Genomic DNA, 22,146 nt, shown 5'->3' with positions numbered 1-22,146 from the left:
CCTGCTTCCTAACTCCCTTTTTGATTCCTAATTTATCCCTTGTGTTACTTCTTTCCTTGCTCTCAGGCCGCCATGATGAGGCGCTGGCCATAGCAGAGCGAGGGCGAACACGTGCCTTTGCGGACCTCCTGGTTGAACGCCAGAAAGGAAGTCAGCAAGCAGCGAGCGCTGACCCGTACATCCCGGTTACTGTTGAGCACATCCTGGAGACGGTCAACGGTCAGAGGGCCATGGTCCTCTACTACTCTCTGGCTGGAGGGTTTCTGTACAGCTGGCTGATATCTCCAGGCACAGGTACACACTTAAACACACTTAAACACACTTAAACACACTTAAAGTAATTTGGGAAATGTTTCTTCTCTAAATGAGATTACTCCTGACCTTTCCTCTAGTACCATCATCAGGCCAAAACTTAAGTTTGTACAAAAATATCAGTTGCCCAGATTTAATGAAGGCTATAATCAATATTTGTTTAATAATAACAATGTCTGAGCTGTCAGTGTGTAATGTGTTGGTTGTGGCTCGTAGTGATGAACCTACAGAGAATTATCAGTGACTCTGCAGCTCCTCTCGGCTTTATGGAGCTTTATAGTGAGTTTCAGCTCATTGTTTATCTGTCCGGCTGCAACTTTACTGTTTTGGTTCACTCTCAGCGCTCTCATAATGTCATTTTCATCCATAGCAGGCAGCTGTTTTCAGAGAAAAAGCTCTAAAAAGCCACTGTACACTACCTGCTCAGCACCAGATGGCAAACAGACACAATTAGCAACTAGTTGGTGAACATAGTGGAGCATTTAGCAGCTAAAGAGCCAGATATTTCTCTCAGGAGTTGGTAGAGAGCAAAAACAGAGCTAAGAGCTGAGAGTGCATTTTACTAAAATATACGTCCAAAAAAAGTATATTTCAGGGGGGTTCTAACCCAAAATCGATTCCTCTGGCTACGCCTTTGAAAAGGGCTCAAAAGAACCATAAAGTGCTTTTGCTGATTTCACAGCTGGATAGCTTCAAACGTTTGCTGAAGTGTGGGCCAAAATGTAATACACCGATTGTCATGACATTTACTGAGCGCGCTCATTCTCCTCAGAGGATAAACCCTTTCATTCTGGACGACCCATGATCTTTCCTCCAGCGCCACCTTCAGGCCCAAAATGTCAACTATGCACAGTCTCATAATCTAATTGTCATGACATTTGAGGACATTTATGCGCCCAGGGGAATAAACCTTTGGATTTTAATCACTTTTTGACCTTAATGACCGCGTGGCCTTTCCTCGAGGCCAACAACCCTCAGGAAACCTTTACATTTTTATCCCCATTGCTGGTTTGTTCCACCCAACACTTTTGCATTGGGGGTTTCATCCTCTAAGATCCAGTGAGTGCAGCAAGGCTTTAGACTTTTTAGCCTTGTTAATAATTAAGATATTCCCCAAAAATCTAACCTGCATACTGAGGCATTTGGAGCAATTTTGTATGCAGATATGTTTTGTAGTGCCACTCATGTAGACTGACAGTTGATTTTTGCCCCAGTTTTTATTTATTTCTATTTATTTTGCAGTAACAAACACTACACCCAGCCTCACTGATGTTTGTACCCAAATATAACATATAACGTGCATTAATTCTTCCTAATTCAATGCTACAACAGGTATTGTGAAGTTTCACGAGGTGTATCTCGGAGAAGGTGGAGCGGAGGCGTCTGAGTTCCAGGATGGTGGGAGCCCACATGGTGGAGGAGTCGGTGTAGGTCCTCTGTCTCTGGAGCAGTACATCTGCAACGCTAGAGAGGCTTTGGGAGTGGACAGCCACTACAGCAGGTAGGGCTTTTTATTTATGATTTCATTTGATTTGATTCTGTAATAATCAACATACACACTAAATATCCAAAGAGCAAACACTCAAGAAAGAATCAGGACATGCAAATAAAACAAAAAATATAAAATAAAATCAAACAAACCATAAATAACATGCGACACAAACAAGATGTTATGTAGAGCTACTGCTAAAAGCAGATGTGTTGTTGATTAGAAAAGACCACAGTGACACAAATTACATGCAGTTCTTTTTTTTTTTTTTTTTTTACCACTTTTATTTTTTCAGTTTTTACAACAAGAAAACAGAAATGGGGAGGTCTGAGGCACAACAGTATGCAAAAAAAAAAAAAAAAAGGAGAAACAATCATAGGTACATTCCACAGAATTCAAAAAGTGTCAAGAAGATACAGAGAGATATGACTACTCAATGTCTATTTGGTAGTAACAGTCCCATTTGTTCCAGTATGCATCCCCCTTGTCTTTTTGAAGTCGAAGAGTGAAAGTCATTTTCTCCATCAGGCGGATAGAGTTGATTATACTCATGAGGGCAGTGATGGTGGGGGGATTCTTCTGAAGCCAGCATTTAGTTAGTGTTTTTTTGCTTGCCACCATAAATATCTTCAAGAGATATGTGTCGCTTTTACTAAGACCTTGAGGGATATGTCCAAGGTATAGCTCATTGAAAGAGAAATCAGTGCCCAGGTCCAGAATCTCTGATACTAAATTTCCCACTCCCTTCCAAAAAGGCTGAAAATATGGGCATGACCAGAAAATATGTGGATGGTCTGCCGAGTCTGATCCACACTCCCTCCAGCAAAAGTGTCGTGTCCCACTTGATTTTGATTTTTGGTAAGGGGAAATAAAGAAACGGGTCAGAGTTTTCCAGCAAAAGTCTATCCAAAAAAATGAACTTGTAGTAGTAGACTGGGTTTCCTAAGCCCACATGTCCTCAGTTATTACCATGTTTAGTTCCTTTTCCTAGCGTTCCTTTATGTAATCTGTTGAGGATTTATTCATTGAAGTGATAGCCTTACCTACAATGCCTTTGGTGTTTTTTGAGTTGTATGCATCAATAAATACCTCAAGTATTTTCAAGGGTTCCAAAGAGTCACGACTCTGCAGTTCCCTTAAAAAAGAGTTACGGATCTGTAGGCACCGAAAAAAATCTCCTCTGTCCAGCTCATAAATCCGACATATATCCTTAAAATCTTTAAAGTCTCCGTTTGTTACTATGTGACACAAAGAAGTTATGCCCTGCTTAGCCATCCGTCTGTATCTGTGGTCCAAAGCTGCTGGGAGAAAGTGTGGATCGTATGCAGGCCAGCACAGCAGCTTCATCTCTCTGTGGAGATTGAACCTCTTTACATGCAGTTCTTGATTGTATCGTAGCCATACAAAACATTTTCCTGCAACTAATATTGAGAAACCTTTTTTCTTCATTTACACATTTTAGACAGACATTAGACTTCAGAATAGTTTTGAACCATAGAGTTACCAGGTTACTTTGTATCAAGCAGGTCTCTCAGGGAGTGCTTGGTAGCCTTCTGGTTAAGACGCCTGCAGCATAACTGCAACGTTTAGTTCAAATCCAGCAGTGGACCTTCATTTCCTGTCATCTGTCCTCTGTCTATTTTATGCTAAAGGCATAAAAATGCCCCAAAAGCCGCTTATTCAGCATTGTTGTAATAATAATCATTTTGATTATTACTGTAACTGAGAGAAAAACAATTCACATGTTCTACTCCATCACTCAACTTCTTTCTAGTTGTCAGCATGGCTTTAGGGATAGTATTGTCGGTATGTCAGCTGGTCTAAACTGAAATATTTCTACAACTATTGGATGGAGTTTGTACAGACATTCATGTTACCCAGGGGGTGAATTCTATTGAGTTTGGTGGTCCTCTGATATTTCCTCTTGTGTCACTGTGAAGTTAACATTAGTGGTTTTGAGTGAAATGTCTCAGCAGCTATTGGACGGATTGTCAGGATTCATGTCCCCCCTCAGGATGAATTGTAGTCACGTTACTCATCCCTTATTTTTTCATTTAGTATCATCATCAGGTCAACATTTCAATTTATAAAGTTTGGTTGATGACCAAATATTTGCAAAATTAGGAAATTAGATTGCCGCTGTGCCTCACAGAGCTGCTTGCATGTCTGTAGACTCTTAATCTTGCAATTTGTACATCTTCACCCATTAAAGCTCAAGGGAGAAAGTGAGTAAAGTAAGATGGAGGAGCTGCATGCTGTTTGTCATCTGTCTTCTTTTTTCTCCTACCCTATCCTGCCATATTTCCTTATCCTCAATTATCCTGCCCACAACTTCAGGCCTTGGTTGGCACAACTCAACTACTCTGTAAATTACTACCATGTGTCGTGTCAGCAAATGTTCCCCCACACAAACTGCATCTCAACTTTCTGTGAAAACCACTGCAGTGAGGTTACTGTAGCCAGCAGCGATTCATTACTTCTGTCGTGTGTTTGTCTGTGTGTGTGTGTGTGTGTGTGTGTGTTAAAGCTGTGGCGAGCCTGGTGTCTCCGACCATTAAAGCATGGCGGTTTATGTGTGATTATTATGAATCCTGCTCATCCACAACTTGGGAAGTATTTGCACATAGGCAGCTTTAAAATGCTTTTCCAACCCGCTAGTAGCGTTTTACAACCTCCTAACATGTATCCAGGCAGCAGAAATGGATACTTAAACAGATCAAATCTCCCTGAGCGTGTGAAATGTGCTGCCAGAGGATTCCATAAAAAGTAATGGTGTTTGCTAATGGCAAACACAAACTCTGTGAGCCATCAGTCCAGTACAAGAAGGCCTGAGTCCTGTGATTAATTGCTGCCTATTACTTCTTTCTGTGTAAAAACTCTTGTTATTCTCCTAGAGAGATGTTACTGCCAGTGATGAGCTGCCAAAAAAAGAGCAACATTGAATCATTTCCTAAACAAATCCTTATTTCTATTTGTATCCTGTTTAAAGAGAGTTTATGTAATTTTTGACAGAAGTAACAAATTTGTCTCTAATTCATAAGAGATAAAACAAACACTCAATTTCATACACTCAGTGGTTTTGCTACAGCTTTACATGGTCTGGTATGACCATTTTATGTTATTATTTTTTTATACAGTTTAAAATTACAGGGAACGTTAATAGATATTTCTGTAAATGTGCCAGTTTAGCCATCTTGGCTTATTTTCAACTGCAGGTCCTGGACAGGTGTAATGACAGCTACAAAAGACGCATAAAATACATTAAAACAGGAACAGCAATACTGTACATATAGAAGAGCACTCTTCATAAGAACACATAAAATATAGCACAAAGCAAGCTTCAGGTTATTTAATAAGTTACAGAGTATGGTCACACACTTGATTGTCTTTTAACCATGATTTTTAATTAATTTTAAATTAACAATATTTGTCATAGTCTCTGATAAGTTTTGGTAGATTGTTCCATGTGTGAGCTGCTCTCACTGAAAAAGCTGACTGTCCCAAGGTAGTCCCCCTCATAGGTATTATACAATCCCCTTTTGAACTTTACTACATTTGTTACTATCTTAATTTGTTTTTTAAATGTAAGATTAGAATCAATTGTTAGACCAAGATATTTGAAATCAGATACCACTGTCAGCTTTTCTCCTGCAACATAAACATCAGGTGTAAGATTATCTGTTGACCTCTTAGTGAAGAACATACAAACTGTTTTCTTCACATATAAAAGAGTTATCGAGCCACTGTGTGACATAGGCCAGGTTATTGCATGTATATAAATGATAGTATCATCTGCGTACATTTGAATCTCAGACTCGTTGCATACAGAGGGGAGATCATTTGTGTAAAGGCTAAACAACAGGGGCCCCAGAATTGATCCCTGAGGTACTCCGATATTATAACTAACGGCTGATGACAGCTCATCATTACTAGCGTATGGTAGCTGAGGTTAGCAAACTTAAAAAAGATATTACTGTGTAGCTGACATTAACAAGTCAGTTTACTGACTCTATTACTGTTCAGCTACATTTTGGCATTTAGTATTTGATGATCCCGTAACTATCACTAGTGGCCAAAGAGGTGCACTATTCAGCAAAAGTTACATAGTCTATATGTTTAACTATAATATGCTGGCGTATATATGTTAGTAGTGTCAGTCATCTAAGCTATATTATTGTTGTTTTAAGACAGTCTTGAAAAATTGTGAACCCATCCTTTAAGACAATGACTGCTGAAGGAAATAAAAAGAAGGTTTTTGGATAATTCAACATCAGATTTTAGTTTCATGGACACACAGTCACTACTTTATCTAAATTTAAAACAATGCTTGTATTTTCTTCAAGTTGCTTGCTGTACTGAATAAAATGGGCCTTGATTGCTGAAAAACAGAATTACATGTTACTACTTAATGGTGAAAGCCATTAACGTGCTCCTGTCTACTTTGCAGAGTGGGCTCCAGCAGCGAAACAGAGAGTGAAGCAGGAGATCTGTTGGAACAGCAGTTTGAGGAGCTGAACAACAAACTCACATCAGCCACCGACCCCACAGGCTACCTCCGCATGGTGTCCAGAAATAACCTCTTTAACAGGTTTGATTTGGGTTTTTAGGTTTGATTAGTTTCAGTCATGCAAGCTGCTTTGCTGGCTTTAGGGATGGCAATGATGGATCAGTTTGTCGGTTGGTCCACCACTTTGCCAAACTGAAATATCTCAACAATTATTATAATTATTATACATAAACAGTTATTATACAGACATTCATGGTTCCCAGAGGATGCATCTTAATGACTTTGGTGATCCTCTGACTTTATGTGTTGTGTGTGAGATTGAAATTTGTGGTTTTCAGTGGATGTCTCAACAACTAATAAATGGTTTGCCATACAATTTGGCACAAACATTCATGTCCCACTGAGGATGAATTGTAATAACTTTGCAGACTTTCCATTTAGTGCCATCATCAGATCAACATTTCAGTTTGTCCAATCCTTTAGTTTATGACCAAATACCTGCAAAACTAATGACATTCCCATCTGTACTTTGTGTTTAGTTCTACTTAGTAAGTGATAGCATACTAATACGCTAAAGTAAGATGGTAAACATACCTGCTAAACATCAGCATGTTAGCATTGTCATTGTGATAGCATTTAGTTTTAAGCACTACTGTGCCTCAGTACAGCCTCACAGAGCTGCTAGCACAGCTGTAGACTCTTAGTCTTGTTATTTTATTGATTTAAAACAGACCAAGCGTGTGTATTTGTATCTGTCATGTGTGTTTATGTCTTTAACAGAAGCTGTCAGAGCATGACCAGCCTCTACAGTGCCACAGTCTCTCCAGCGAAGGACAGTTTATCATCTCCTCCTTACCGGCCAAGTAACATCGGCAAACCTCCTCTACGAGCCCTTTACGACTTACTCATAGCACCGATGGAAGGGGTATGTACTGTATGTTAATGTCCTGGGAAAGATCTTTATTTCAACAGACTGCATATTTGCATTTACTTTTTTTGTGCTTTTTTACCTTAAAGGATAGTTCGCAATTTTTCAAGTCTGCTTTAGAACAACAGTGAGGAGCCGTTGTGAACATATTTCTTGCTGTAATCATTCTTCTGTTCATACTTGTGATTAAATGATCCTTTCCTAACATGCTTCTAGTGTAAGTGATGGGAGACAACATCTACAGTCCTCCTTCAGTGCAAAAATGTATTTAAAAGTTAATCTGAAGCTTATAAGAGGCTTCAGCCGTCCTACCTCAAGTGGATACTGTCAAAAGTTAGTCTTTTTAGTAGAAGCGTACATTCCTGGTGGATTACCTTGTAACGTGAAGAATGTATTTCTACTGCTTAGCTCACAATCGTGGTGACAAAAGATAAAATAGTTACAGCCATAATAACTTTCCAGGGCTGTAAAATCCTGTCTGTGAGTATTACAAACTGTTGTGCAGTGTTTTGGCATCTGATAAGCCTTTAAATGCATTAATCTGTTCTCCAACTAGACTTCCTGGATCGTATATCATTGTCTCACTGGTACTTTAACAACACGCTCCCACCAACGTGTTTGTTGAAACAACAGGGCTGTTTTCAGTCTGAATCCCTGCTAACTCAGACCGCTGAAGCCTCTGTAAGCTTCAGATAAACGTTGGAATGCGTTTCTGCACATAACGAGGATTGTGGATTTTATCGCCAATCACTTTCCGTTCAAAGCAGATTAATAAGGGATATTTTAAAGGGGACGTATCATGCACATTTCCAGCTCTGTATTTATATTCTGGGGCTCTACTGGAATATATCTGCATGATTTACAGTTAAAAACTCCCAATTTATCTTATACTGGCTCTTTATGCAGCCCCTCAGTTCAGCCTCTGTCTGAAACAGGCCGTTTCAGCTCCTGTCTCTTTAAAGCCCCCCTCTCGACAAGCCCACTCTGTTCTGATTGGTCAGCTTCAGAAGGCTTCCTCCGGCTCTGGAGGTTACGTAAACAAACTATAGTAGCAGGATTTTCAAGCTGAAATACGATCCCAAATATGCGAGTGAACAATGTGAACATCTGTGAACAATCTGACGTCAGTTCAATGGGAAAGTAGAGGTAACTTTGCAAACAAAGCGTCCAGAGCAGGTTGACGCCCTGAATTTTGACTTTCAGGGAGCATTTCTATATATGTCCACCTCAAGTTTTGGAACTTTGACCATGTTTAACATCCAACATTGCAACAGTATAAAAATGACCAAGAAAATCAAAAAAAGTACGATATGTCCCCTTTAAAGGTGAGTATGAACAGTAGGAATTATTACAGCATGCAAAACCTGTTTCAATGTTCATTTGGACACCTGACAGATTTGAAGGATTGTGAACCTATCCTTTAATCTTTTTGTCATCTTTGCTCTACATTTATCTCTCCAGGGCCTGATGCACAGCAGCGGACCTGTCGGCAGACACAGACAGCTCATATTAGTGCTGGAGGGAGAGTTGTACCTGATCCCGTTTGCCTTGCTCAAAGGCAGCTCCTCTAATGAGTACCTGTACGAGAGGTTCAGTCTCATTTCTGTACCTTCTTTAGCCAGCCTGGAAGCCACAATCAAGGTGGGAGAATCTTATTTTGAAAAGAAATCTCTGTGAAAATGTAAACACACACACATATCTGATAACCTGCTTCAACCCGCAGCCTCACCCTCGCCGCGGAGGTCCCTTACTTTGCTCAGACGGAGGTTCGGTGGCTGCAGTGGTCGGGGCTCCTCGTCTGCCCCACAGTGTAATGGACCGCTGGCTGTGGGGACCCTTACCTTCAGCCCAAGATGAGGCTCTTTGGCTGGGGGAACAGCTGGGATGTCATCCACTAACCGGAGCCAACGCCACGAAGGAGCGCGTACTCTCAGCTCTGAGTCAGGCAGAATGCGTTCACTTTGCCACTCACATATCCTGGAAACTCGCCGCTTTGGTCCTCGCCCCCGGCCAGGAGCATACCGCAGGAGACGGGGCAGGGAGCCGACCCAAGGACAAGTCACCGTGCGGGGCGTCGATCTCAGGCGACACCGCGGATCAGGACGGAAGGGTCAAAAGTTCGTTTATGAAGAGTCACAGCAGCCCAGACAGACTCAGAGGAGTCGATGAAATGAGCGAGGATGGGGAGAGGGCGTGTGACGTGGAGAGTGTGTGCGACAGTCCGGCACTTCAAGACTTCCTCCTCACTGCTGCTGATATACTGGACCTGTGCCTGACGGTCAAACTAGTGGTTCTGAGGTATAACTTTCACACAGATTCAAAGTTTTACAAAGCCTGTTAGGTCAGACAGATCCACCTGACCTCTGACCTCGACTTCTTCTTCTCAGGTTGTACCCGGAGTCCAGCAGCAGGGTGACAGCTGACGGGGTGGTGGGTCTGACCCGAGCGTTCTTGGCTGCAGGGGTCCAGTGTGTGTGCGTCTCTCTATGGCCTGTACCGATAGCTGCCTCCAAACTGTTCACCCACACTTTCTACACAGCCCTCCTCAACGGGACCAAAGCCAGCGCCGCTCTGACAGAAGCCATGAAGACGCTACAGAGCAGCAAACACTTCTCGCACCCGTCCAACTGGGCTGGTGAGGTCATTCATTATGTTTATGCAGCAGCCTCCATTTATGGGAGTCCACAGGAGGAGTTATAGTTGTTATATCTGTTACATTATAGTGGGTTATAAACCATGTATTAATTTTTTATATGCTGATTATAAATGCTAAATAAAGGATCTCAAAGGAAAGTGTTACCCTTTGAGCTGCACTGCTACATTCATACATGAACTACATTTCGATTCATCACTGAGCTGAACAGACCTGCTTTCAAATCAAACAACACACAGAGAAGAGATCAAACTGTGCAACATCACTCTTTTCTAATTTATTGTATTGTTGAGAAATCTAAAAAAGAAAACCTAATCTAGTGTTTAAAAGTCTCTAATATCTCTGTTTTCTTTCAGGTTACATGCTGATCGGCAGCGATGTGAAGCTGAACAGCCCGATGTCGCTGGTCGGTCAGGCCCTGGCAGAGATCCTCCAGTACCCAGAGAGAGCCAGAGACGCCCTCAGAGTGCTTTTACACCTGGTGAGACAATTATTAACAACGTGACTGTTCATATGAGCCTGGACTAGAGCTGCAACCATCGATTATCGATAATCGATTGATTGTTTTAGTTATTTTTCAAGCAAAAAATATTCACTGCTTCCAGCTTCTTAAATGTGATGATTTTATGTTTTTATTTGTCATATATGATAATAAACTGAATATATTTGGGTTTTGGACTGTTAGTTAAATATAATGTTATCTCAGGCAACAATAACACATTTTATCACTCGATCAGGAAAATCATTGACAGATTGATCAATAATGAGCATAATCGTTAGTTGCAGGCAGAGTCTGAACCTCCATCATAATTTATTCAACACTGAAGATAAATTTGAACCACAGAGTCACATCAGCCAAATCTCCATCAACAAACCTGCCATGACTTTTAGAGTGATTGCAGCTGCAGTTTGCACCATTTTGAATTTTAAATATTAATTTTTAATACAAATGAATACAATCTTTCACAAATATTGAATATATTTCCATGTCATGGTTACGTCCATCACTTCATGTCATCTCCGTCCTTCAGCTTCATGATTTACAATCTCCATAAATTGCTTTTTTCAGCAAATGTCCTTCCTTCTCATCTTCTGCTGGTTTTGATGCATCACTTTCCTTCCATCTACTGAAAAAAAAAGTATACTTTCAAAAATCAATACAAATGTGGTTCAGCATATGATGACCTCCATCAATCAGTTCTCCATCGGACCATGTTGCTAAGTGGTCCAGCCTGAAATCTCCAAAATGTTACAAATGGAAGCTCAGGGCGCATCAGAAAATCCTGCAGTGTTTTAGTCTCAGGCTATAAACTGCTTTTGTGTCCTACTTACATTTATGTGCCTCTTTGTTTCTTAATAATAACAATTAAAATATGGATGTGTTGCATATTTTCTACATTTTCAGAATATCCAGGACGTTATTTGATGTGAATAATTGCTTTCAAGATTTATAATGCATTATAAATATGAAGAATTTAGATTCGCTTTGAAAAATCCTGTTAGAAAATGAGTTTAATTAGAGGATTTTCATTCTTTAAATGTCAAATAACACAACAGCAACACAACTAACCAGTAAAATCATCTGTGAGCTTCTTGGTGAAACTGACAACTGCAGCCTCATAATCACTAAATAAAGTTCAGCAACAAACTTTGTACTCAAGAAACAACCGAACTTTGATGCACAGACGATGCTGGTATTACCATAACAATATAGATAAAACTAATTGTGATAGCAGCTCATTTTGCTTGTAAGGACCAGGAGTATTACAATACAATACGATACGATAAACTTTATTGTTTTGGACTCTGTAGCTGCACCATGAATGCCTTGACGGCCACAATGACACAAACAATACAACCTCAGCCATACCAACACCAACAATTACATAACATGACAGTATTGCACATAACCTGTAACATAATATATACATACACCTTTTAGCATGAAATAAAAAAGTCATGCTAAAAGATCACCAGAGTAAAAGCACTGTAAAAATTATTAAAAATTATTGCACAAACTTCGGCCTCAAGCAGCATTGTAAAGAAATGTAATGGTATGAATTCTTTAAATGGTTGAGTTTGCAGTGAGGGACTCTGTATCGTCTGCCCGAGGGTAGGAGGTCATACTCTGAATGAAGGATGTATTAATATGTTGATTGATGATGAGATAAACCAATCAGTTCAAATGAAAGCGTCAGTTAAACACCGTCTGGGACGCTAGTTGTCCACTGATACTGATGGTTTTTAACTGGGTCTCTTTCTCTTTTCTCCAGGTTGAAAAGTCTCTGCAGCGGATTCAGAGCGGCCAGTGTAACCCGATGTACACGTCACAGCAAAGTGTAGAGAATAAGGTCTGTGTGTCTTCCTGTATCTTTATCCTCATATATCAACCTTTATGTCTTCTCCACTCATGTCCCCTCTCCTCTCTCGGGTCAGGTCGGCGGGGTGCCCGGGTGGCAGGCCCTCCTGTCTGCGGTGGGTTTCCGGTTGGACTTCTCTGGTAGCGGCGCCGGTCTCCCCGCGGCGGTTTTCTTCCCCACATCGGATCCTGGAGACCGACTGCAGCAGTGCAGCACAACTCTACAGTCCCTGCTCGGTACCAGAGCTGTTCAATTATTCATGATGTCTCTCATGTCAGTCACAGTGACAGAATAACATGTTCTGTCCCTCCAGGATCTGAGAGCAATAGGTTCTCCCATGAAACAGCATTTATTTTGTGTATATTTCATCAGCTACGGAATAATACGCAATTATTCAGAAAGCACAGACTTCCAAAACCTCCCAGTAGAGGCCGATTATGAAATCTGTTTCTCAGGGATCCTCTGATGTGACAAGTTCACAGCCAAGATCAGCAAATGATCCTTTTAATTCTCTATGGTTGTATTATAAAGGGTCAGTTTTCCCTCCTTACAAAAAACATATTGGGTTTGTTGTTTGTCCCAACAGACACACTTGCAGTCTTGAGCACATAAGTTTGTGTTTATGTGCGAGTCCCACATAAGTCCCCATAAGGACATAAGAAGTTAATTATATTACTCCTCTCAGCTGTCATCAGATTTTACACTAACTTTGTTTGTGGAGATTGAACAAAAACAGCAAAGCATATCTGAGCTCAACTGAGTTATGTTTTGGTGTTTGTAGCCACAGGATTTCCTAATAAATTAATAAAGCTTTTCCAAATAAGCTTTGATAAACCTCCACACATTTGAAGTTTTAACGGGACACTGTTGGCATTAACTAGCAATTTGTAACAAAAGTAGAGACTTGACAACTCTCAAATACCAAGTGTTGGTATTTGGACAGATACATTATCATTAACATGCATCTCAGGTGATCGGATCACAAGTGGACAGCTTTACGTACGTCTGTTTACACCTGGCATTAACATGCGTCTCCACATGTGTCCGGAGTGACCACTTGTGATCGGATCTCACTTCACTGCTCTTTATCCAAACGCCACATTGGAATATATATGCAACAATCTCCCCACCGCTGCCTCTATTGAGAGATGCTGTGCGCATTTACGCACGAGACACAGCGTAACTTCATTGATTATTTAAATCTCCGACATGCCGACAGGATTGGTCGGGATCTAATGTTAATTCTGTATTTTTCTACACATCCAACAAGTCAGTTGTTACACACACAGACCTGAGCTCATTATGTCGAGCAGCACAGCAAAACTAAGAACTGTAGTTATCAACTAGACAAGACAGAGGAAACTATTCAGCAACGTTTAGCTTCTGAAATATTTTTTTCTACAAATGAGAAACTTTATTTGCTGGTTTTGGTTTAATTTCTATTCCAATTGTCAATTTGAAGTGGGAAAACCGGTTAGGGGAATGGGAAAAACAGGAAAGAAAAGGAAAAAACGGGAGGTGAATGATGATTTTAATTCACATGAAAAAACAAAATAATGCATTTGTTTATCCTGTTATCAAACAATTTGATGTCTAGTCTGCCGGAAAATAGAGGACGTCAGTTGAGTAGGCGGTCCTTCAATGTGGCCCAGGAGGCATTGTGTTTACACTGCTAGAAGAATGTGGTCACATGCGGCCCAGACCACCTCCAAATGTGGTCTGAGTGATCGGATCTCAATCCGTCCTCAATGTGTCTTGGGTGCGTTTACACCTGTATTCAGAGCTGTCTACTTGTGATCGGATCACATGAGACGGATGTTAATACCAGGTGTAAACAGGGCCTGAGTTAGTTAGGTTGTTTTGGTTCAACAAAGAGGGTTAATGGATTTTTTTCTCTAAACTAATAATCAAGATGTAAAATCTGTGCTTGAAGATCTAATTTAACCTCCTGTGTGTCCTCAGGTCTTACTCCACCAGCTCTGCAGGCTCTCTGTAAACTGGTCACAGCATCTGAGGCCGGAGAGCAGCTCATTCATAAGGTACTGACATGTTGTGTAGTAGCGGCACTGTTGTTCATGCCAGTGGTGGAGGAAACATTCAGATCCTTTATTTAAATAAAAGTACCAATACAACAATGTTCTCCATTACAAGTAAAGTTCAGCATTCAATATCCTACAACAGTAAAAGTACATAAGTATTATGAGCTTGATGTAGTTAAAGTATTGCAGTAAAAGTAGTGGTTTGGTCCCTCTGACTGATATATTATTATATATGACATCATTAGATTATTAATAGTGAAGCATCAGTGTTAGAGCAGCATGTTACTGTTGTAGCTGCCGGAGGTGGAGCTAGTTTCAACTACTTTATATACAGTTAGCTAGTTTAGTCCACTGGTTCCCAACCTAGGGGTCGGGCCCCTCCAAAGAGTCAGCGGATAAATCTGAGGGGTCGTGAGATGATTAATGGAGTAGAAATGAAGAAAAAGATAAACACACACACACATTTGTTTTCGTTAAGTCCCCCTATTCAGCAGTTATAAGCAGTATATAAACCTTTAATAAATGGTTTAAAGCACTATAATTTAGTCATAAGCAGTTATAAGGACATTTTTAAATGTTTAGTATTGGTCAGCAATTATACCTTCTTCTATGAAGACATATCTTATGTTATTACAACTGTATTTTACTATATTATCATTCATTATCTGTTTATACAGCAGAAAACACTTCTGAGTGTCTACAAGAGGAATTATAGTTGTTGACAAATACATTAATACACACTTATATCTGCAAACAACTACATTATAGTGTGTAATAAACCATTAACTGTTTATATACTGTTTATAAATACTAAATAGGTTAGATGTTTTGAGAGGGGAAACTTCTCTTTGGTGGAACTGCTGACAAATCATAGTCATCTAAAACAAGAAGTCCCAACTAGACTGTAAAGGGTCACAAGCCAAAAGGGTTGGGAAACACTTTAACAATGTCTTGTATTTTATAAGCTTATCATTCATTTTTTTAAAGTAAAATTTTAATCTGAAAAATAACTAGTTACTACAGCTATAAGATAAATGTAGTGGAGTAAAAAGAACAATATTTCCCTCTGAAATGTTGTGGAGTTGAAGTATAAAGTAGCATAAAATGGAAATACTCAGGTAATGCACAAGTACCTCAAAGTTGTACTTTAGTAAACGTACTTAGTTACCTTCCACCACTGGTTCATGCCAACATATTCACATCTGAGTGATGCATGTGTGTTGTTGCCTTTACTTGTTGTCTTACTGTGGATCTGAAATGACCATCAGACGTTTTGTATTGTCTCACTCCAGAAAAATGAACACACCACTTCATTTTTTGCTATCATTTTTTTTCATTTCCAGCTGTTTGTGACCGTGTTGTAATGATAATAATATTAAAAATGACAATAATAATAATAAAAACATTTATTTATATAGCACTTATCAGAATCAGCAATTTAGAAAGTGCTTCACAAAGGGCGGACGTGAGGCGATAAGTGAAAGTAGTGAAAAATAGTAAGAATAAGAAATACATGTAGACACACAACCTCACACAGATGCACATGTCAACCATGTTGGATGGTATTATAAGAAAGCCTCACGATAAAAATGCTTACATAACTCTTTGCAAGTCATAGTTGTTGGTTTTTTTTTACAATTTGCATGACCTCTGAGGTTCCTCATACCATATAGGTATCATCAACATAAGCAAGTCATCTTTCATGCATGACTGGGTTTGCAGTGACTCATATAAACCTCTAAAGTTCTGTTTCCTCTTTTCTCAAACCCACCTCACAAAGGCGGTTAAAAGCATGGTGGGAATGGTAAGTGTTTCATGATGAAATTGCTGACTCGAGTTCAAAGAAAGCGTGAGACTGGTCAGAGTACGCACACGCAGATAAGAACACAAATTTGCTGTACTTAAGTCTAATGTTTTATTTGAAAGATCTTTGTGATGTCAGTGCTACATCAATCTTGCTTTAATGAGATTTTTTTTGACTCAAAGGACTTGTTTTTTGCTCAGTAGTTGTACCATGATATGAAAACTGGAGAATAGATACTGGACTTCCTCTGATTCACTCACCAAAGAGAGTTAGAAATTAGTCAGAAGCAGAGAAGAATCAAATAACTCTGAGCAAGATAAGACTGTAGAATTACATTTCCAGAATTTTGATAATTGTCCCTTGAAATTTTAAACTTCTATGTATACTACAGTAGCTGTTCTCTCTTCTCTCTCTCTCTCTCATCCTTTCTTCCAATCATTATTGCCTCTTTCCTCTCCACAGCTTCACCAAGTGCTGGTGCAGTTGCAGTCAGGCGACAAAGAGCAGGACTTTTCACTGGCTCCCATTCAAGTGTCGATAAGCGTGCAGCTGTGGAGGCTTCCAGGCTGCCACGAGTTCCTGGCTGCACTCGGTGAGTCATCAGTACAGAAAACCAAGCTTCACTTTCACTTTTTATACTCAAAGGTTATGGCTGCCAATCTTCTGTATTTTTTCTTATTGATAACAAATCTCATGTGCAGAGCTAAACCAACAATGAGCTGATCTACGTATGAGTATTGTGTGTATCCAAAGCCTGATATATCTTATTCCTCTGTGTCAACTATTAAAAATACTTCAATGAGCCACACCGCTGCACAGGGTGACAAGTTCCAAGACAGCAGTCACTTTAGTTTCTCTATAAACTGCTCCAAAGACTAATAACTAATACGAAAAATATAGAAAATTGCCAGCCAATTGTAACTTTAGCCTGTAAATAAATGTTGTGGAGTAAAAAGCATAATAGTTCCCTCTGAAATACAGCAAAGTAGAAGTATAAAGTAGCTTATAAAAAGTATATAAAGTAGAAGTATAAAGACGCCTTTGCCGGCGTCCCCAGATGAGCCAACAAATGGTCATCATCCCGGACGAGCCCCCAAATGTTGTGGAAATTTTTGTTGCTCAAGAACCACACAGAGACACAAAGAAAGCATTGAACATTGTTACTTGTTGAAGCAGTTGTAGACACTGTATAATCCATCACACCATCAGTAACAATTATACAAATGTCCAAACACACAGCTTAAAAGAGACCTTAAAATGGTACTCAAGTTCAGCACTTGAGTAAATGAACTTAGTAACATTGCACCGCTGTCTCTCTCAGGGTTTGACCTTTGTGAGGTGGGTCAGGAGGAGGTCGTGCTGAAGACTGGGAAGCAGGCAAGCAGACGGACGATGCATTTTGCCCTTCAGTCTCTTCTAGCACTCTTTGGTGAGAATAATGCAAAACTTTAGACTTCAAAACTAAATCCAGTCCCTGATGTTGGATATTATTTTTCTCAAATGTCAAACCTAATTCTTCAACTCATTCTCTCTCTTTTTTTAGACTCCACAGAGCTTCCCAAGCGGCTGAGCATGGACAGTTCATCATCTCTGGAGTCTCTCTCTTCATCCCAGTCAGCATCCCAGCCACAGTCTTTACCCCTCTCCTTCGGTTGCTACCCACCTCAGCCCTCCTTCTTACCCCCGGTCTGCCCGGACAACCTCTCCTGCGACGCCATCTCCGTCTACAGTCTCAGCTCCCTCGCCTCCTCTCTCAGTTTCCTGTCCCGGCCTGAGCCTGCAGGAAGTGACATCATCAGCCAGCGCTCGCATCAGCAGGAGCTGGAGAGACCTCGTGGGGGAGCAGGCCTCTACTCCTCCCAACGGCATACAGGCGGCCTGTCGAGGCGACTGACCAATCACGCAGGAGGATTAGCGGGAGAGGCAGAGGACGAGGAGTACGAGGGGTACTCCATTATAAGCAGTGAGCCGCTGGGACGAGGCAGTGGGGGATGCGACACGCTGCCTCTTCCTGCAGGACATCGGCAAGGCAGAGGTGGTGCTGGGAGAGGATCTGCCAGGGGTCATGGGTATCCGATCACAGTTTCCTCCAAGGGAAGCATTAGCACACCTACATCTCCAATTAAAGCTCCAACGCTGCCTCTAGCTGTTCCTACCAGCCCCAAGCCCAAGCAGGAAATGTAAGTTTAATGCTATTTCTGTAGTCAAGAAGAAATCATTATTGTTGTGCTTTCTGAAACGCACTGGATAGAGGTGGGAAGTGGGAAGAATCGCTATAAATTTCCATTTTCCCAGTTTTCTTTTGATGATATAATCAAGGTTCCTCAACACTAAAATATGTGAGTCTTCTGGATGATTTAACAACACTAAATTAACCAGCTTGTCTGAATCAGAATCAGGTTTATTGCCAAGTAGGTTTGCATATACAAGGAATTTGCCTTTGTGTGGTGGTGCCTTTGTCGGCGTCCCCAGATGAGCCAACAAATTGTCGTCATCCTGGATGAGCCCCCAAATGTTGTGGACATTTTTCATCGTTGCTCAAGAACCACACAGAGACATAAAGAAAGCATTAAAACATTGTTACTTGTTGAAGCAGTTGTTGACCATCAGTAACAATTATACCAATGTCCAAACACAAAACAATAATACAATCATCTTGTATTTTTGGAGAGAAAGCATGTTGTTCAGCCAGCCCTTTCTCTAAAGATTGTGAACACAAACCAGACAGCTTTATACCTCTCCAGAAGCAAAGCTAAAAACAGTCAGGTCCCTAAAAGGACACTTCCACAAAGTATGATCATACGATGATCCCACATAGACCTTATGGTCAATCAATAACTTCAAACAAGGACATCCTTCAGCTTTAACTTGCCTAAGTACCTCATGATCCACACAGTCTCTGAAACAGTAGGCTTAACGCAAAGATATCTCTAGCTAACCCCAGAGGTCAGCAAACAACCCTGAGATAGAAACAGGTTTAAGAGTTCAACTAGCCTAGGAGTAGGATTTGTTCATCAACATGTATACCAGAATGACAATGACATTACATCACATTCAGTTGATAACAAACGTTGACCCCTTAGTTTGAAAACAACATTTGTAACATATATACAAAATATTTATAAAACAATAACCTATTATTCAATTTTCTCTCACACCCTACAATCAAAATATACAGAGAAAAGAGAAAGAAACACAATTACTAGCTAATTTACATCTGGTACTACACATCTCTTTTCTTTATGTGAGATTCATGTTTTTTGTACATGGTCCCGGACAAATAGATATAATAAACTAAACTAAATAATCCTTTAATTGTTAAGTAAGTGGTATTAAAGCTTGCAGGACATCCAAGCCTCATGCACGTAACATTCGGACACCCAAAGTAACTCTTCCCACTTTGCAGCTCTATATCTTTTGGACATTTTCATTTATTATATCAAGTGGTATAAGTTATAAAAAACATATATCATAGCATGTATAGTCTAAGCTAATTCGTAAGGCTTGTTCCTAGGTGGGTTTGTTTTGATATAACCGCAAATTTAGCTCTTTTTTTCTTAACTTTTTTTCCAGCTCATCTCCTCAGAGGACTGGCAAAGGCAAGGTCAGCAGCTCTGAGTCGGACCAGTCGAGTACCGAGACAGACAGTACAGTCAAGTCCCAGGAGGAGAGGATGGGTCCTGCGGGACAGCTGGATCCCCAGGAGCTGGCCCAGAAGATCCTTGAGGAGACGCAGAGCCACATGCAAGCTGTGGAGAGCCTGCAGAAAGCAAATATTAGAGGGAAGACACTGAGACGGCCTGAGGGGAGAGAGGAGGCGCACGCCAGACAGACGTCCCTCTCCACTCCCACAACCCCGACTCTGACGCCTACAGGAGGAGCACGAGGGTTTCAGCCCTCTGAGACCAGCGCGTTTAGCAGACCTCCGAGTAGAGCGAGTCTAAAGGCTTGTTCCTCTCCTCTTTCTGTCCGTAGTCCCCTTTCACCGCTCTCCACCTCTGTTTCAACACCTCCCCCGACTCGACCTAAACCTCCATCCCGCTCCTCTTCGCTACAGAAGATCAGCTCAGGCTACAACAGCCCAGCTCACTCCTCTCCATCCTTATCTCGCTCTGTGAAGGAGCAGCGTTCACCTTTCCCTGCGGTTTCCCCAGATGTGCATGCACAGCCTAAACTGAAATACCCTACCTCACCTTACACCGCCCACATCTCACCTTCCCACTCTCCTGCTGACAGCGCCCCGTCGCCCGCCCTTTCCTACTCCTCTACAGGGTCCGTTTCGGCCTCCTCCAGCCCTGCAAACACCCCCGAACTCAACCAGTCCAAACAGGATAATAAAGTCCAGGCAATTCATAATTTAAAAACCTTCTGGGCCAACGCCGCCCAGAAACACGAGGTGCCCTGCCCTGCCAGTTTGCTCCGAGGCGGGAATAAAAAAATGAGTACAGTTCAGAAAGATGTTTTGGGTTTGCTGAATCTCTCGCCGAGACACGAGTCCGCGAGCAAAGATGTAGAAGGATCTGAGGGTCAGAACACTGGTGACAGACTCAGCGGTCACCAAAAACTGGAGGGTAAACCTCCTCCACCACCTCCACCTTCTAAAGGAGGCGTCAGACTGCACTCTGGGAATGGCTACAAGTTTCTCTCACCTGGACATTTTTTCCCGTCTTCTAAATGTTGAGAGTTTGGATATTCCCCCCCCCCATGCTGTTCCCCACAGCCAGTAGGCCAATCCCCTGTTTAATTTGTGTTTTTACTATGACAGAAGCTGCCCAATTGTCAGCAAACCATATTGTAGCAATACCTGCTGAAGATAAGGATAAAGAAGTACTGTTACTGAAGGTGGTGATTTTACATTTTTTGTGAAGGGATGTTACACTAATGTTTTGAATGTGATGACTGTGCCTTCTTCTGGAGAGAGCTGGAAGGAGAAAAAAGACTCGAGGAGTGTTGATTCTCTGGCTTTAATTGTGTTTCAATGACTGACAAGAGAGCATGTGTGTCGATGCCTCCGTGTACACTGAAAATAAACGCTGACTGAATGCCTGTCACCATTACAGAGAAAAGGGGAACATTTTATGTCGACCTAAACGCTCGCTATGTTTGTGTAAGTTGATTAGCTACCTGAATTGGATTTACTGTGTAATAATTATTGTTAAATGTATTTACCAATGCTTATTGTTGTCATTTATTTTGTTACGTAAACTGTGTTTTCCAGTCATTATTACACATTTTATAAAGATGAATAAACCATGGAAGAAATAATGAAAACCCCTTTTTTGATATTTTTTATGCAGATTTCATGTGTGGTTGTCAGCATGGTACCTCTTGCTGTTCAGTGTTTCAATAACTTTATAATGTACAATTTTTTGCAGCAGTGCCAGACTCCTATTCAGAGACATCTCCATTCTCAGTAAATAAAAATGTTCCCTTTCTTGTCTTGCTTTCATGATATAAATCAATTCTGAAGCGGAAAAAAATATGCACACATTCTTTACACTTATACTCAATAATCATGAAACTGTGAGTCTTAGACCTTATCACATATGAGAAGAAGTGGAGTTTATCTTGATCATGCTCACTCTAACCTAACAGGCTTAAACAGTAGATACATATAGAGCTTTTATTTATATAAAAGTTCTATCTATAGTATATTCGCATTCCCTATAGGCACTTGTTTTTCCGTCATGTGATAATCCATAAACGAGGGTCACCATAAAGTCAGTTATTTTCAGCACAGAATGTCCTAATGTACTTTACTTGAGTATTTCCATGTGATGCTACTTTATACTTCCCCTCCACTACATTTCAAAGGGAAATGTTGTACTTTCTACTCCACTACATTTATTTGACAGCTTTAGTTACTTTTCAGATGAAGATTTGACACAATGGATAATATAACAAGCTTTTAAAATACAACACATTGTTAAAGATGAAACCAGTGGTTTCCAACCTTTTTGTCTTTTGACGTCTTACAAAAAGCAGTGTGTAGTCGGGGTCACATTTCACATGTCTATGAGTTGTTAACAGCTCCACCAAATAGTGATTTTTCCC

The 22,146-nt window shown here is 40.7% G+C and overlaps 1 protein-coding gene across 4 annotated transcripts in view; it reads left to right on the top strand.

Annotated features, from left to right (window-relative positions):
* ttc28 (tetratricopeptide repeat domain 28) overlaps positions 1-21,514 on the top strand; it is a 162,895-nt gene extending 141,381 nt beyond the window's left edge. For all 4 annotated transcript variants that reach the window (XM_042394743.1, XM_042394745.1, XM_042394746.1 and 1 more), the window contains 15 exons: positions 67-294; positions 1,645-1,813; positions 6,249-6,389; positions 7,089-7,233; positions 8,698-8,877; positions 8,960-9,534; positions 9,624-9,871; positions 10,246-10,370; positions 12,163-12,240; positions 12,326-12,485; positions 14,212-14,288; positions 16,555-16,684; positions 17,414-17,521; positions 17,636-18,272; positions 19,666-21,514. In XM_042394743.1, the coding sequence (XP_042250677.1) occupies positions 67-294; positions 1,645-1,813; positions 6,249-6,389; positions 7,089-7,233; positions 8,698-8,877; positions 8,960-9,534; positions 9,624-9,871; positions 10,246-10,370; positions 12,163-12,240; positions 12,326-12,485; positions 14,212-14,288; positions 16,555-16,684; positions 17,414-17,521; positions 17,636-18,272; positions 19,666-20,773 (4,109 nt within the window). In that variant the 3' untranslated portion in view covers positions 20,774-21,514. The remainder of the gene's footprint in view (positions 1-66; positions 295-1,644; positions 1,814-6,248; positions 6,390-7,088; positions 7,234-8,697; positions 8,878-8,959; positions 9,535-9,623; positions 9,872-10,245; positions 10,371-12,162; positions 12,241-12,325; positions 12,486-14,211; positions 14,289-16,554; positions 16,685-17,413; positions 17,522-17,635; positions 18,273-19,665) is intronic.
* Positions 21,515-22,146: the final 632 nt, after the last annotated feature.

The sequence above is a fragment of the Thunnus maccoyii genome, chromosome 19 (assembly GCF_910596095.1).
Source record: "Thunnus maccoyii chromosome 19, fThuMac1.1, whole genome shotgun sequence".
Classification (NCBI taxonomy): domain Eukaryota; kingdom Metazoa; phylum Chordata; class Actinopteri; order Scombriformes; family Scombridae; genus Thunnus; species Thunnus maccoyii.
This window is presented reverse-complemented; position numbering and strand designations above follow the sequence as displayed.